The 12,361-nt window shown below is 42.7% G+C and overlaps 2 protein-coding genes across 2 annotated transcripts; both read left to right on the top strand.

Annotated features, from left to right (window-relative positions):
* The first annotated feature begins 3,778 nt into the window (after nt 1-3,778).
* On the top strand, nt 3,779-6,358 carry LOC142463555 (E3 ubiquitin/ISG15 ligase TRIM25-like). Its single transcript, XM_075566447.1, is given in 2 exon segments — nt 3,779-5,425; nt 5,428-6,358. Coding segments are annotated over 2 exon segments (1,527 nt in total). The 5' UTR covers nt 3,779-3,936; the 3' UTR covers nt 5,466-6,358.
* A 2,418-nt stretch (nt 6,359-8,776) lies between these two features.
* LOC142463551 (E3 ubiquitin/ISG15 ligase TRIM25-like) lies at nt 8,777-10,526 on the top strand. Its single transcript, XM_075566442.1, has one exon. It carries the CDS (start codon nt 8,816-8,818, stop codon nt 10,382-10,384), a length of 1,569 nt encoding a protein of 522 aa, XP_075422557.1. The 5' UTR covers nt 8,777-8,815; the 3' UTR covers nt 10,385-10,526.
* The last annotated feature ends 1,835 nt before the right edge of the window (nt 10,527-12,361 follow it).

Below are 12,361 nucleotides of genomic sequence, written 5' to 3'. Positions count from 1 at the left end.
TTAGGGAGAAGGAGTGGCTCAGTGAGTAAAGACGCTGACTCTGGCACTGACCTGGTTCAGTTACCGGTGTTGGCTCCTTGAGACCTTTGGCAAGTCACTTTATCTCACTGTGCCTCCGGCAGCGCTCTACAAGAACATGCTATTACTATTATTATTTGTTTGTCTGTAAGGTTGATACCTTCTGAAAGGAGACATTATACGCATTTGTAGCATAAACATTGCATATAGAATACTCGGCCTAATAGATATCGAGTCCCACCTGACTAACTCTGCCCTCCTCACCCGGAAACCTGGATATTACATGAATAGGGAGATTTGTTTTTAATAATATTGCTACACCATCTTTCTTTATAGAATCTGGGGAAGAAACACACTAAACCCCCCCCCCCCTCCCTCGATCTCGGGTGTGTCACATTCCTGCACTTCTAGGTGTGTTTTTCTTGTATGGGAACTATGTCACATTTCAGCTTTTTGACGTCGATCAGTATTCTTTTAAACATTTGTCGAGTTTAACCAATTCCCTTCCAAGAGAGAATTGTTAAAGTGATTATAGACATCTGTAACCGAGAGAGAGCGATGTCTTTAAAAATGTAAAGGACCAGAAGGTAAACATGACAAAGTAAAAGTAACAATGAAACAGAATAACATGTTGCAGGAATTCTGTTTATTTCCTGGAGCAAAACTTTCTGACTCCCCCGGCCCCCGAAATGTGAGAGACGTATTAACCCTTTAATCTTCCCATACTCAGAGGGGAGTGGGGAGGAATTATGGAGAGAGGTAATGTATTGTGGAGCTCGGGTGCTTTGAGGTTGGGGGGAATAATCTATCAGGTTAATTGCTTATGTTACTCAAATAACTAATTGGGGGTTGGCTTTGTCAGGGTTATTAAGTAAAAATAATAAACATGGCTAAATGAAAAAGTATGACATATAACCAACAGGCGGCATGTACCCATCATGTACTATATCACACGTGCTTATTGTGTCTTGATCTTGATTAAGTACATTTTGGTCTAGAAGACCTGCGCTCCCATTAGGATTCCCCATGCAGCTCATCATACAGTCTCAGGCTGTGAGCGCAGTGAGGGAAGGTTAGAGAGACTCTGATGTCCGGTATCTGGGAACCACGAGAGGAACTGGGGCCCACTAGGTGTCTTTCTGCTGACTCCCGAGTAGTGAAGAAGAGATTTCCTTTCTCGGAGAGGTTTCTTAAAGTAGCCAGATAAGAGTGAATTCTTCATTCGGATTGCCCCCCAATACCAAAACCTAATGTGTTCTTTAAACTGGTATCTTTAAATGCAAAGGATGTAAATTTGGTAAAGAAAATAAAACTATCTCTGGCTGAATTTAAGAGAGCGGGGAGGGGGACACAGTACTTGTTCAAGAGACATGTTTCAAACAAAAAGTTAAATATCCCTAGATTTACAGATCATCCTTTCAACCAGAGTTACTTCAGTTCTGCCAGAGTTTAAAAAAAACATGGAGTGGATATACTGTACTTGTCAATAAGAAGTTGCCCTTCCATACATTGGCCACAAGATAAGATAGGAGGTACATTCTGCTGAAAGGTTCTATCCAAAAATAATATATACTTTTGTCAATGTCTATGCCCCAAACACAGGGCAACGAGAATTTCTTGTAAGGCTGCTCACTGAAGAGTTCAAGGAAGGGTGTCTAGTGGTGGGGGAAACTTTCATTTGGCTTTGAATCTCCGACTTGTTTGTTCAGTTGGGCAAACATCGTGGCTAGGAAGCAAACACAATCAGTAATAAATTCTTCTCATGTTTGGCACAGGAAGGTCAGGGACTATTCCTTTCTCTCCAATGCCCACAGAGTATATACCAGGATAGATTTCCTGATAGATCGGAGCTACCTAGAGAAAGTTAAAGACATTAAAATGGGACCTATTGTATGGTCTGAAGAAACTGAGAAGGTTGGATTGCGCCTGAACATTAAGACAAAGATCATGACAACAGCAAAAAATGCAAACGTTAATATTAAGATCAATAATGAAGAAATTGAAGTGGGTTAAAGGTTTCATCTTCTTTGGCTCCAAAATTGATTGCGATGGCGACTGCACCCCTGAGATCAAGACACGGCTGACACTTGGAAGAAATGCGATGGTCAGTATGAACAACATCTGGAAGCGTAAAGACATAAGCCAGGCAACTAAATGCAGATTGGTCAGTGCGATCGTTTTCCCACTAGCAACGTATGGCTGCGAAACCTGGACTCTGGGAAAGGCAGGCAAAAGATCGATGCATTTGAATTGTGGGGCTGGAGACATCTGCTACGCATTCCATGGACAGCCAGAATAATGAACCAAGCCGTTCTGGAACGGATCAAACCGAAAATCTCACTGGAGGCCAAGATAACAAGGCAAAAGCTCTCCTACTTTGGTCACATCATGCGAAGCAAGTCGCTGGAGAAGGACGTCATGCTTGGAATTATCGGTGGCGGAAGAGGCCGCCCAAGAACTCGCTGGCTAGATACCAACAATAAAGATACTGGACTGAGCAGAATTGAAAGAAGCCGTGAGATATCGGAAGACATGGATCACACTGATCCATAGAGTGGCCGAGAATCGTTCTGGGACTGAACGGATATAGAGAGAGAGAGCATGATCTGACCATGCGCCTATTGAAATTACGTTATTAGCTGAAGGGAGCGTGAGACCAAACTGGTCTTGTAGATTGGATGAATCTTTGCTAAAGAACCCAGGTATCTCAGAAAAGATAAGGATTGCAATGAAAGACTTCATTCATAATAATCGTCCTGAAATACATCAGAGGCTAATCATTGAGACGCTGACAAATGTGTGATCAGGGGAGAACTGATCAAATTAGCATATTTTGAAAGGAGGCAAATGTTATTCGAGAGACGGATATTAGTATATAAAATTCATGATAAGGAATCACAACAAACAATCTTTTTTTAAGCAGCTCTTAAATTAATAGATCTCCGGGTGCAGCTTAAATTGTTATTAAATATAACAAATAGAAAATAAGATGTTATGGACCAAGCACAGGTATTATGAGAAAGGGGACAAGGCAGATAAACTGCTAGCATGAGATTAAAAAGGAACGGAGTCAAGTTCATATTACTCACTGAAATAAAAATGTGAGCTGACTATGTATGATCCAAGGCAGATAAGGGAATAATGTAGACCCTTTAACTCTGAATTATATAACTTGCCTGTAGAGAAGGCAGCTGACATTCAGGATAAAATAATATCTTACTTGCAAAAAAAATTAGAAGGGCAGTTATGGGCCTGAGGTGTAGTTATGGGCCTGGGGGGAGGAGGAAGAGGTATGGGCCTGAGGCTATAGTTATGGGCCTGAGGGCCACAATAGAGAGGTGTGTGTGTGTCTGGCTGTCTGCCTGCCTGAAGGCTCAGAGGGTGGAGGGGCCTGCCGGAGGCCAGTGGAAACGTCTTAGGGTTACCGGCAGGGGAGTGAGAGTGTGGTTATTAACCCTTTGGATGCTGGGTTGGAGGCTAGGTGCTCAGACTCACTAGACCTTTGAAGATCACATTTATCTGAGGGGTTTCACAGCTCCAGGGTCTAAATTAGATTTTCTATGAGACATTTGCTAGTGAGCAGGAAGCTTAACCCTGTGTCTGCCAGGAAGAACTGTAGGACAATTCTTAGTTTTATAACACACAGGTCACTTAAAAGGTTACTTATCGCCTGAGGTGCTACACCTCTGTCACATGGGACTAAACACCTCATGTGAGCACAGAAAGGTGAGATGCTGCGAATTCTTATACATAATCTCATTCCACATACTGGATATTGCAGCTAGGAATTTACAAAGTTATCAGTAGCATAGTTTGTCTGAGTAATAAACGCACCCTGTGTGTTGAATAAAAGTAACACGTCCCACCGGTTGTATCAGTGGAAAGAGAATTTAAGTTTCATTTCTTGTTACGCTTTCAATGATGGCGTCTGCTGATCTGAGAGAGGAGCTAACCTGCTCCGTCTGCCTGAGAATCTATACCCAGCCTGTAATGCTGAGATGTGGCCATAACTTCTGCCAGGGCTGTATTGTGAGTGTGTGGGATTCCCAGGAGGGATCTGGAGTTTATACCTGTCCTGAATGCAGAAAAAGGTTTCAGGAGCGTCCTGCACTGCAGAGGAACCTGAAGCTGTGTAACATAGTGGAGCGTTTCCTTTCTACTCAGCCAGAGCAGGAGGAGGCTGTGATCTTCTGCACTTACTGTGACTCCTCTGTACCTGCTGCTAAAACCTGTCTGCTGTGTGACGCCTCCTTGTGTTATAAACACCTAAAGAAACACAGCAAGTCAGAGGAACACGTCTTAATTGACCCAACCACTTCCTTAAAGAACAGGAAATGTCCCATCCACAAGAAGGTCCTGGAATTTTACTGCGCTGAGGATGCTGTCTGTGTCTGTGTGTCCTGCTGTCTGACCGGAGAGCACAGGAGACACCAGGTGGAGATGCTGAATGAGGCCAAGGAGAAGGAGAAGGAGAAACTGAGACATGTTCTGGAGAAACTGACCTCAGTGAGAGAGGAGACTGAGAAAAGAGCCCAGAGTCTGCAGGAACACATGAGGGAAGCGCAAGAAAAAGCAGCTGGGGAGACAGCCCGAGTCACTGCCCTGTTTAGGGACATCAGGAAACAGCTGGAAGTCCTAGAGAAGCGACTCCTGAGTGAGATCACCAGGCAGGAAGAGCAGGTTTCTCTCCGAGTCTCTGATCTAATCCAGCAGCTGGAAATAAAGAAGGACGAGCTGTCCAGGAAGATGCTTCACATTGAGGAGCTCTGCAACATCACTGATCCATTAACTGTCTTACAGGGACGGGAATCAGACAATGCTGACTTCTGTGATGCTGAGGAGGGAGATAATGAGGACAGAGAGAGAGGGGATAATAAGTTCCCTGCTGTAGGGGATTTGTATGAGGTTCTGATCCCACTGACTTTACAGAGATTAGCTGATATCGTGACTGATCTAAAAGCAAAGAGCGGGTTCTTTGTGCAGGAGGCTTCAGACATATTACTGGATGTAAATACAGCTTCTAATAATGTATCTGTATCAGGTAACCTGAAAACTGCTTCCTGCTCAGTAAGAAACCAGTTACGCCCAAATACACCAGAGAGATTTGAGTCTGCTCAGGTTTTAAGCAGCAGGAGTTTTTCCTCAGGACAACATTACTGGGAAGTGGAGATCAGTGAATCAGGGCTCTGGAGAGTAGGGATTTCCTATCCCAGTATAGAGAGGGAAAGAAATCAGTCCATCATTGGAAATAATAAGAAGTCCTGGTGTTTGCGCATGTCGGTTCAAAATCATTCAGTGATACATGACTCAGAACGAAAACAGATATATCCCGAGTCTCCCTTACAGAGATTAGGAATATACCTGGAGTATGATGCTGGGCGGCTGTCATTTTATCAGCTGTGTGACCCGATCAGACACTTACACACCTTCACTGCCACCTTCACTGAGCCTCTTCATGCTGCATTCTGTGTATATAAGAATGGCTGGGTCAGAATCAGGAGCTAGGAACACTGATCCTGGCCCAGCAGGGAAACCCATAGAAATAGTATATATAATATAGTACAGAGAAATAAGAATACACTGGGAGGGATTCAGTGAGCGACAGAGAGAAAAGGGGAAAATAACCAGTTTATATACTTATATATTAATTCGTTACCCAGAGGGTAAATCTTTGCAATGCAATGTATACATAAAGTACAGTATATTATCCTACATACATGTCCTGGAGACATCTGATTTGTCGTAAATGACTGTTCTTGGAACAAGCGTATAGATATAATAAAGAATATAGTAATATAGAAGCATTAACCAATTACATATATTATCCTCGCTATCCGTCGGTCCGCAATACAACGAGCGGATTATCCGACGCCAAATAATGCATTCCGCGGAACGCATTATCCGCCGTCGGAACTCGTTATCCGACGCTCGCTGCCACGGATTAACATTGGGTTTGCAATGCAACGTTTTTCTATCCGACGGCGGTTTGCGGGACGGATTGCGACGGATAACCGAGCACCGCCTGTATATGTTTTGTGCTGTGTCAGTAAATGGAAATGCTTTATAATATAATAATTGTATTATGAAGAATAACATATTCCTGCTTCTCCCTGAGGATGTTTGTCAGACAAGTGTTTATCTCACCGTGTCTCTCATCTCATTTAATAAATGTTATCACAATATTTCTAGGTGTGTGAATATTGTAAAGAAATGTGTCAGTTACTAGGGATGGGCGGAAAAACAAAATAGGTTTGAAGCTGGTTTGAACCCCATTCATTTCAGCTCTGGGACACCCGGCTTCCAGAGATACTTATCTCCGTAGGGGGTGCTGGTATCTCTCTTCAGTTTAAATGTCCCGGTGACGGGGGCCGTGACTGGGAATTTAAACTGCAGAGAGATAAATGCACCCCTTATGGAGGTGTGTATCTCAGGAAGCTGGGGTCCCTGGAGCTGATATTAAGGGGGTTCAGCTCTGGGGAACCCCGGCTTCACACCTGTTAGGAAAAAAGTTTGATATTTTATCACCTGGTCCAGGATGGTGTTATGTACAGTATAGAATGGTCAACATGTTGGCCATGTTATACACATAGGCAAGATAAGCCAAAACAAGCTAAACTAGATGATTAAAGGGTAATTAAAATGGTTTCTATGACTAGCTGACTAAAAAGGGCTACAAAGGGGTAATATAAACAGAATACTATAATAAATTATACACTAAATTAAAATGTGGGCATTAGGTCTCTTCACAAGACTTGTGTCTTTATTTCTGACCTTGATATGGCTATGCTTTGTGTATATAAATTAAAGGGTTAACTACTTTATACTCCTTGTGAAGATGCATCCTGCGAAAAACAGAAGTAGAATTTCTTGTTTAACAAGTACATATTCTGCTGATAAATATCTGTGGAACATTGACAAAGTATGTGACTACACTGTTGCCAGACAGGAGCCTTTAACTTATACTACTGTCGTTGCACGGAGTGATGTTGTTAGCCTGGTTCTTTAAGAGTTTGCAATTGTTTGTGTTTATAAGTTCTCTGTTAAGTTACTTTTAGGTTAATGATTTAAGAGATTTTCACCAATTCACATTATTTAGCTATATATATATATTAACAGTTTCAAGGTTTTGTTTGTGTCTATGTGTAGATAGTTTATTTAGGGTTTTGATTTTTGCTTTAACACACACAATTCCCTTTCCCTTAGTTTTCCCCCTTTTTCTCCTTGTAGTCTATCTTTTTGCACAGCATCTAAATAGTTAAATTCACATACTGATGCAAAAATCATGGATTGAAAATACAATGACGCTTGATTTGGGGATTATGTAAAGTTGTGCACCACACAGGTGTTTTATCCCATATCATGTATATCAGGCTATGGGCTAACATCACATCTTGATAAGATCCACGTTATGGATCAAAACGTCGATTTTGTCTAAATAACCACTTTTCTATTTTTGACATTAGACCTCTTTTCTCCTCTAGAAGGAGAGTTATTAGACATAACTATAAATCCGAACACACCCACTTTACTTAAAATACTCTTCCCACGTAACAATATCTACAGAACATTCTTTTACTGTCAGAATGAGTCTTACTGTATGTGGCATCTGTTTCATACTTCAAACTCTCAAAGAAGGAATAGAAATCAAAGAATTTCAAACGATCTGCCTTTTTATTCTTCTCACCTTTTAATGCACTTTTGCTATTTTACTTGTATATCACTCTGTACAGTGATTCTTGTTATGATTATCTCTTACTGTGCATGCAATGTCTTGTATATAATGTATAACCCTGCTCATTTGATGTAACTGTGTATTTGTAACCATGTATCTGTCATCATAACTCTATGCCCAGGACATACATGAAAACGAGAGGTAACTCTTAATGTATTACTTCCTGGTAACACACTTTATAAATCAATAACTAAGAGATGGGCGGAACCATCCAAATCCGTTCTGCTGGAATTTCCCAGATATTTTGGGAGTGGGGGAGAGGGGGAGACAGGGCTAATATATATATATATATATATATATATATATATATATATATATATACATATATATATATATATACACACACTTTACCACACGCGATAATGACAGAAAAGACGACAGCACTCAGATGTAAAGCACGAAAGTGTATTTGGAAATAAATAACACAGGTCCCTGCATTTTCTAAAGCCAACAATCTGTTACCACCTGCTCAGATCCCGAACCACTAAAATATTTCCCTTCCTCCCATCTCATTCCCCCCTTGTTCTCCCCTCCCTCACACAGCCTTCTCATCACTTAACCCCTCGCTGTCCTCTTCTCCAGCCACATCTGATCGAGAATTTATTTGCCCTTAAACATAATCCATTTGGCCGGGCTACAGGTCATACGGACCCGCAGCCATGTCGCCCCTGTGGCTCCAGGGCTTACATCAGCGGTGCGCAAACTGGGGGGCACGAGATTTTTGTAGGGGGGCGCGGTAGTTGCAGAGGCCCCCCGTTCTTCCCCACGGCTTTTAAATTAAATGGCGGAGGATCGCGTGAGGCCTCTGCAACTTATTACTTACCGAGATTCAGACGTGACGTCACGACCCCGCGGCGTCATTTCATGCAGGGAATGGAGGTAAGGGGGGCGTGAGCACCGGGGGCAGCAGGCGGGGGAGCGCAAAAAGTTTATGCACCCCTGTATTACATGATACTGCAGCCAGGAACGTACAGGGTTAACAGCCACATAGCTGGGCTGAGTAATAATCTCCGCCCCCTGTGTGCTGAATAATAAGAGTTTTGTTTCCTGTTGCTGCTTCCAAGCATGGCGTCTGCTGATCTGAGAGAGGAGCTAAACTGCTCCATCTGCCTGAGCATTTATACCCAGCCTGTAATGCTGAGATGTGGGCATAACTTCTGCCAGGACTGTATTGTGAGTGTGTGGGATTCCCAGGGGGGATCTGGACTTTATACCTGTCCTGAATGCAGAGCAGAGTTTCAGGAGCGTCCTGCACTGCAGAGGAACCTGAAGCTGTGTAACATAGCGGAGCGTTTCCTTTCTACTCAGACAGAGCAGGAGGAGGGTGTGATCTTCTGCACTTATTGTGACTTCTCTGTACCTGCTGCTAAAACATGTCTGCTGTGTGACGCCTCCCTGTGTGATAAACACCTAAAGAAACACAGCAAGTCAGAGGAACACGTCTTAACTGAGCCAACCACTTCCTTAAAGAACAGGAAATGCTCCGTCCACAAGGAGATCCTGAAGTATTACTGCACTGAGGACGCTGCCTGTATCTGCGTGTCCTGCTGTGTGTTTGGGGAGCACAGGGGACACCACGTGGAGTCGCTGAATGAGGCCTCGGAGAAGGAGAAGGAGAAACTGAGAAATGTTCTGGAGAAACTGACCTCAGTGAGAGAGGAGACTGAGAAAAGGGCCCAGAGTCTGCAGGAACGCAGGAGAGAAACACAAGAAAAAGCAGCTGGGGTAACAGACCGAGTCACTGCCCTGATTAGGGACATCAGGGAACAGCTGGAAGTCCTAGAGAAGCGAATCCTGAGTGAGATCACCAGGCAGGAAGAGCAGGTTTCTCTCCGAGTCTCTGATCTAATCCAGCAGCTGGAAATAAAGAAGGACGAGCTGTCCAGGAAGATGCTTCACATTGAGGAGCTGTGCAACATCACTGATCCATTAACTGTCTTACAAGGACGGGAATCAGACAATGCTGACTTCTGTGATGCTGAGGAGGGAGAGAGAGAGGATAATAAGGTCCCTGATGTAGGGGATTTGAATGAGTTTCTAATCTCACTGCCTTTACAGAGATTTGCTGATATTGTGACTGATCTAAAAGTAAAGAGCGGGTTCTATATGCAGGAGGCTTCAGACATATTACTGGATGTAAATACAGCTGCTAATAATGTATCTGTATCAGGCGACCTAAAAACTGTATCCTGCTCAGTAAGAAACCAGTTACGCCCAAATACACCAGAGAGATTTGTGTCTTCTCAGGTTTTAAGCACCAGGAGTTTTTCCTCAGGACAACATTACTGGGAAGTGGAGATCAGTGAATCCGGGAGCTGCAGGGTAGGGATTTCCTATCCCAGTATAGACAGGAAAGGACGTCAGTCCTGGTTCGGATCTAATAAGAAGTCCTGGTGTTTGCGAATGTGGGGTGACATTAATTTCGCGGTACATGGCTCAGAACAAAATCATGTATGTTTTGAGTCTCCCTTGCAGAGATTAGGAATATACCTGGACTATGATGCTGGGCGGCTGTCCTTTTATCAGCTGTGTGACCCGATCAAACACTTACACACTTTCACTGCCACCTTCACTGAGCCTCTTCATGCTGCGTTCTTTGTATGTAAGAATGGCTGGGTCAGAATCCGGAGCTAGGAGTACTGATCCCGGCCCAGCAGGGGAAACCCATAGAAATAGTATATATATAATATAGTACATAGAAATAGTATATATAATATAGTACATGGAAATAAGAATATACTGGGAGGGGATTCAATGAGCGAGGGAGAGAAAGGGGGGGGAAATCAGTTACCCAGGGGGGCCCCTTCACTACTGCAATGTAATGTATAAATATATTATCTCATATACCTGTCCTGGGGATATCTGATTGTTTAATCTTTGTTTAATTCCTGTTCTGGGAGCGAGTGTATAGAAGTAATATAGAAGCGTATACCCATTACACATATATGTTTTGTGCTGTGTCAGTAAATGGAAATGCTTTATAATATAAGAATTGTATTATGCAGAATAACATATTCCTGCTTCTCCATGAGAATGTTTGTCAGACAAGTGTTTATCTCACCGCGTCTCTCATCTCATCTAATAAATGTTATCACAATATTTCTCGGCGTGTGATACTATAAAGAAATGTGTCTGTTCCCCAGATATAACTCTGCCGCTGATTTATTTTGGCCCTAGGTGGGACGGCATCTTTAAAGGCGCGTGGGATAATAATATAATATCTGATAGTCTTATTAATCTCGACACCTCCCAATGAGCGTTTATTCTGTTCCTGTTATTCTGCTGTGTGCAGTGATTCCTGCCTTTCTTGTTATGCTGCAGCATACAATATGTAGTGGGGATATCTGCCAAACATTTACGTTTCATAGGGATAAAAACCTGTCCTGTTCATAGGAAATAATGGGGTTTCTGCCTCATGATTTAATGTGTATATTATCTCCTGAGATATTAGAGAAAAAGCCTCTACTGCCCTGTAACATTTCCCGTGACCATTTTATGTTTTATTTACACACCCACAGTACCGCTGCTTGTTATTTACACACCTACAGTACCGCTGCTTGTTATTTACACACCCAGAGTACAGCTGCTTGTTATTTACACACCCAGAGTACCGCTGCTTGTTATTTCCACACCCACAGTATAGCTGCTTGGTCTTTACACACCCAGAGTACCGCTGTTTGTTATTTACACACCTACAGTACAGCTGCTTGTTATTTACACACCCACAGTACTGCTGCTTTTTATTTACACACCCACAGTACCGCTGCTTGTTATATACACACCCACAGTATCACTGCTTGTTATTTACACACCCACAGTACTGCTGCTTTTTATTTACACACCCACAGTACCGCTGCTTGTTATATACACACCCACAGCATCACTGCTTGTTATTTACACACCCACAGTTCCGCTGCTTTTTATTATACACCCACCTTGAGAAAGTGTCCAAAGAGACACGAAACGATCGTCGGTGGGCGCTGCCTTGTGACGTCACTCCAATAGTCTTTAGAGGTGGGAGGAGGGAGAATTAGCTCTGACTGAAATCAAGCAATTACCTACTGTATGCTTGTTACTTAGTATACCCACTTGCCACATTCACGAAGCATACATTTGGGTGCATTACTAAGTGCCAGCTCCTCCATGCAGAATCATTTCAATATACACACTTACCATTGCAAACACCCTGCTCATCTTTTGTTAAATTCTGTGGTGTTCATGAATACACCAAGCTGAGCAGGAGAGAGCATTTACTACAAACTAGTAACTTTAGATACATTGTTAGCACTGCTTTTGTATATAGTGTAAAGTATTCACACACTTCTACCCTCTCGGCTTATGGCAAAGGCCTGCAGCGTTTACCCATACACCTTACTGAGTAGGATAGTGTATTGAACATTTACTTAGCAGTGCTCTATATACACAGGCCTGGGAATTTTTGTTTCTGCATTTAAACCCTCCCTTTGTGCTAATTGAACAATTATATATGTGGTTTCATTTTCAAGAGGTGTTCATGAATACACCAGCTGAAAACGCAATCAGTTCTCAATAGAGTATTAATGACAATATATTTTAAATGTGATTCAGCATTACTAAGAGGTGTTCAGGAAT

The sequence above is a fragment of the Ascaphus truei genome, chromosome 11 (genome assembly GCF_040206685.1).
Source record: "Ascaphus truei isolate aAscTru1 chromosome 11, aAscTru1.hap1, whole genome shotgun sequence".
NCBI classification, from domain to species: Eukaryota; Metazoa; Chordata; class Amphibia; order Anura; family Ascaphidae; genus Ascaphus; species Ascaphus truei.
This window is presented reverse-complemented; position numbering and strand designations above follow the sequence as displayed.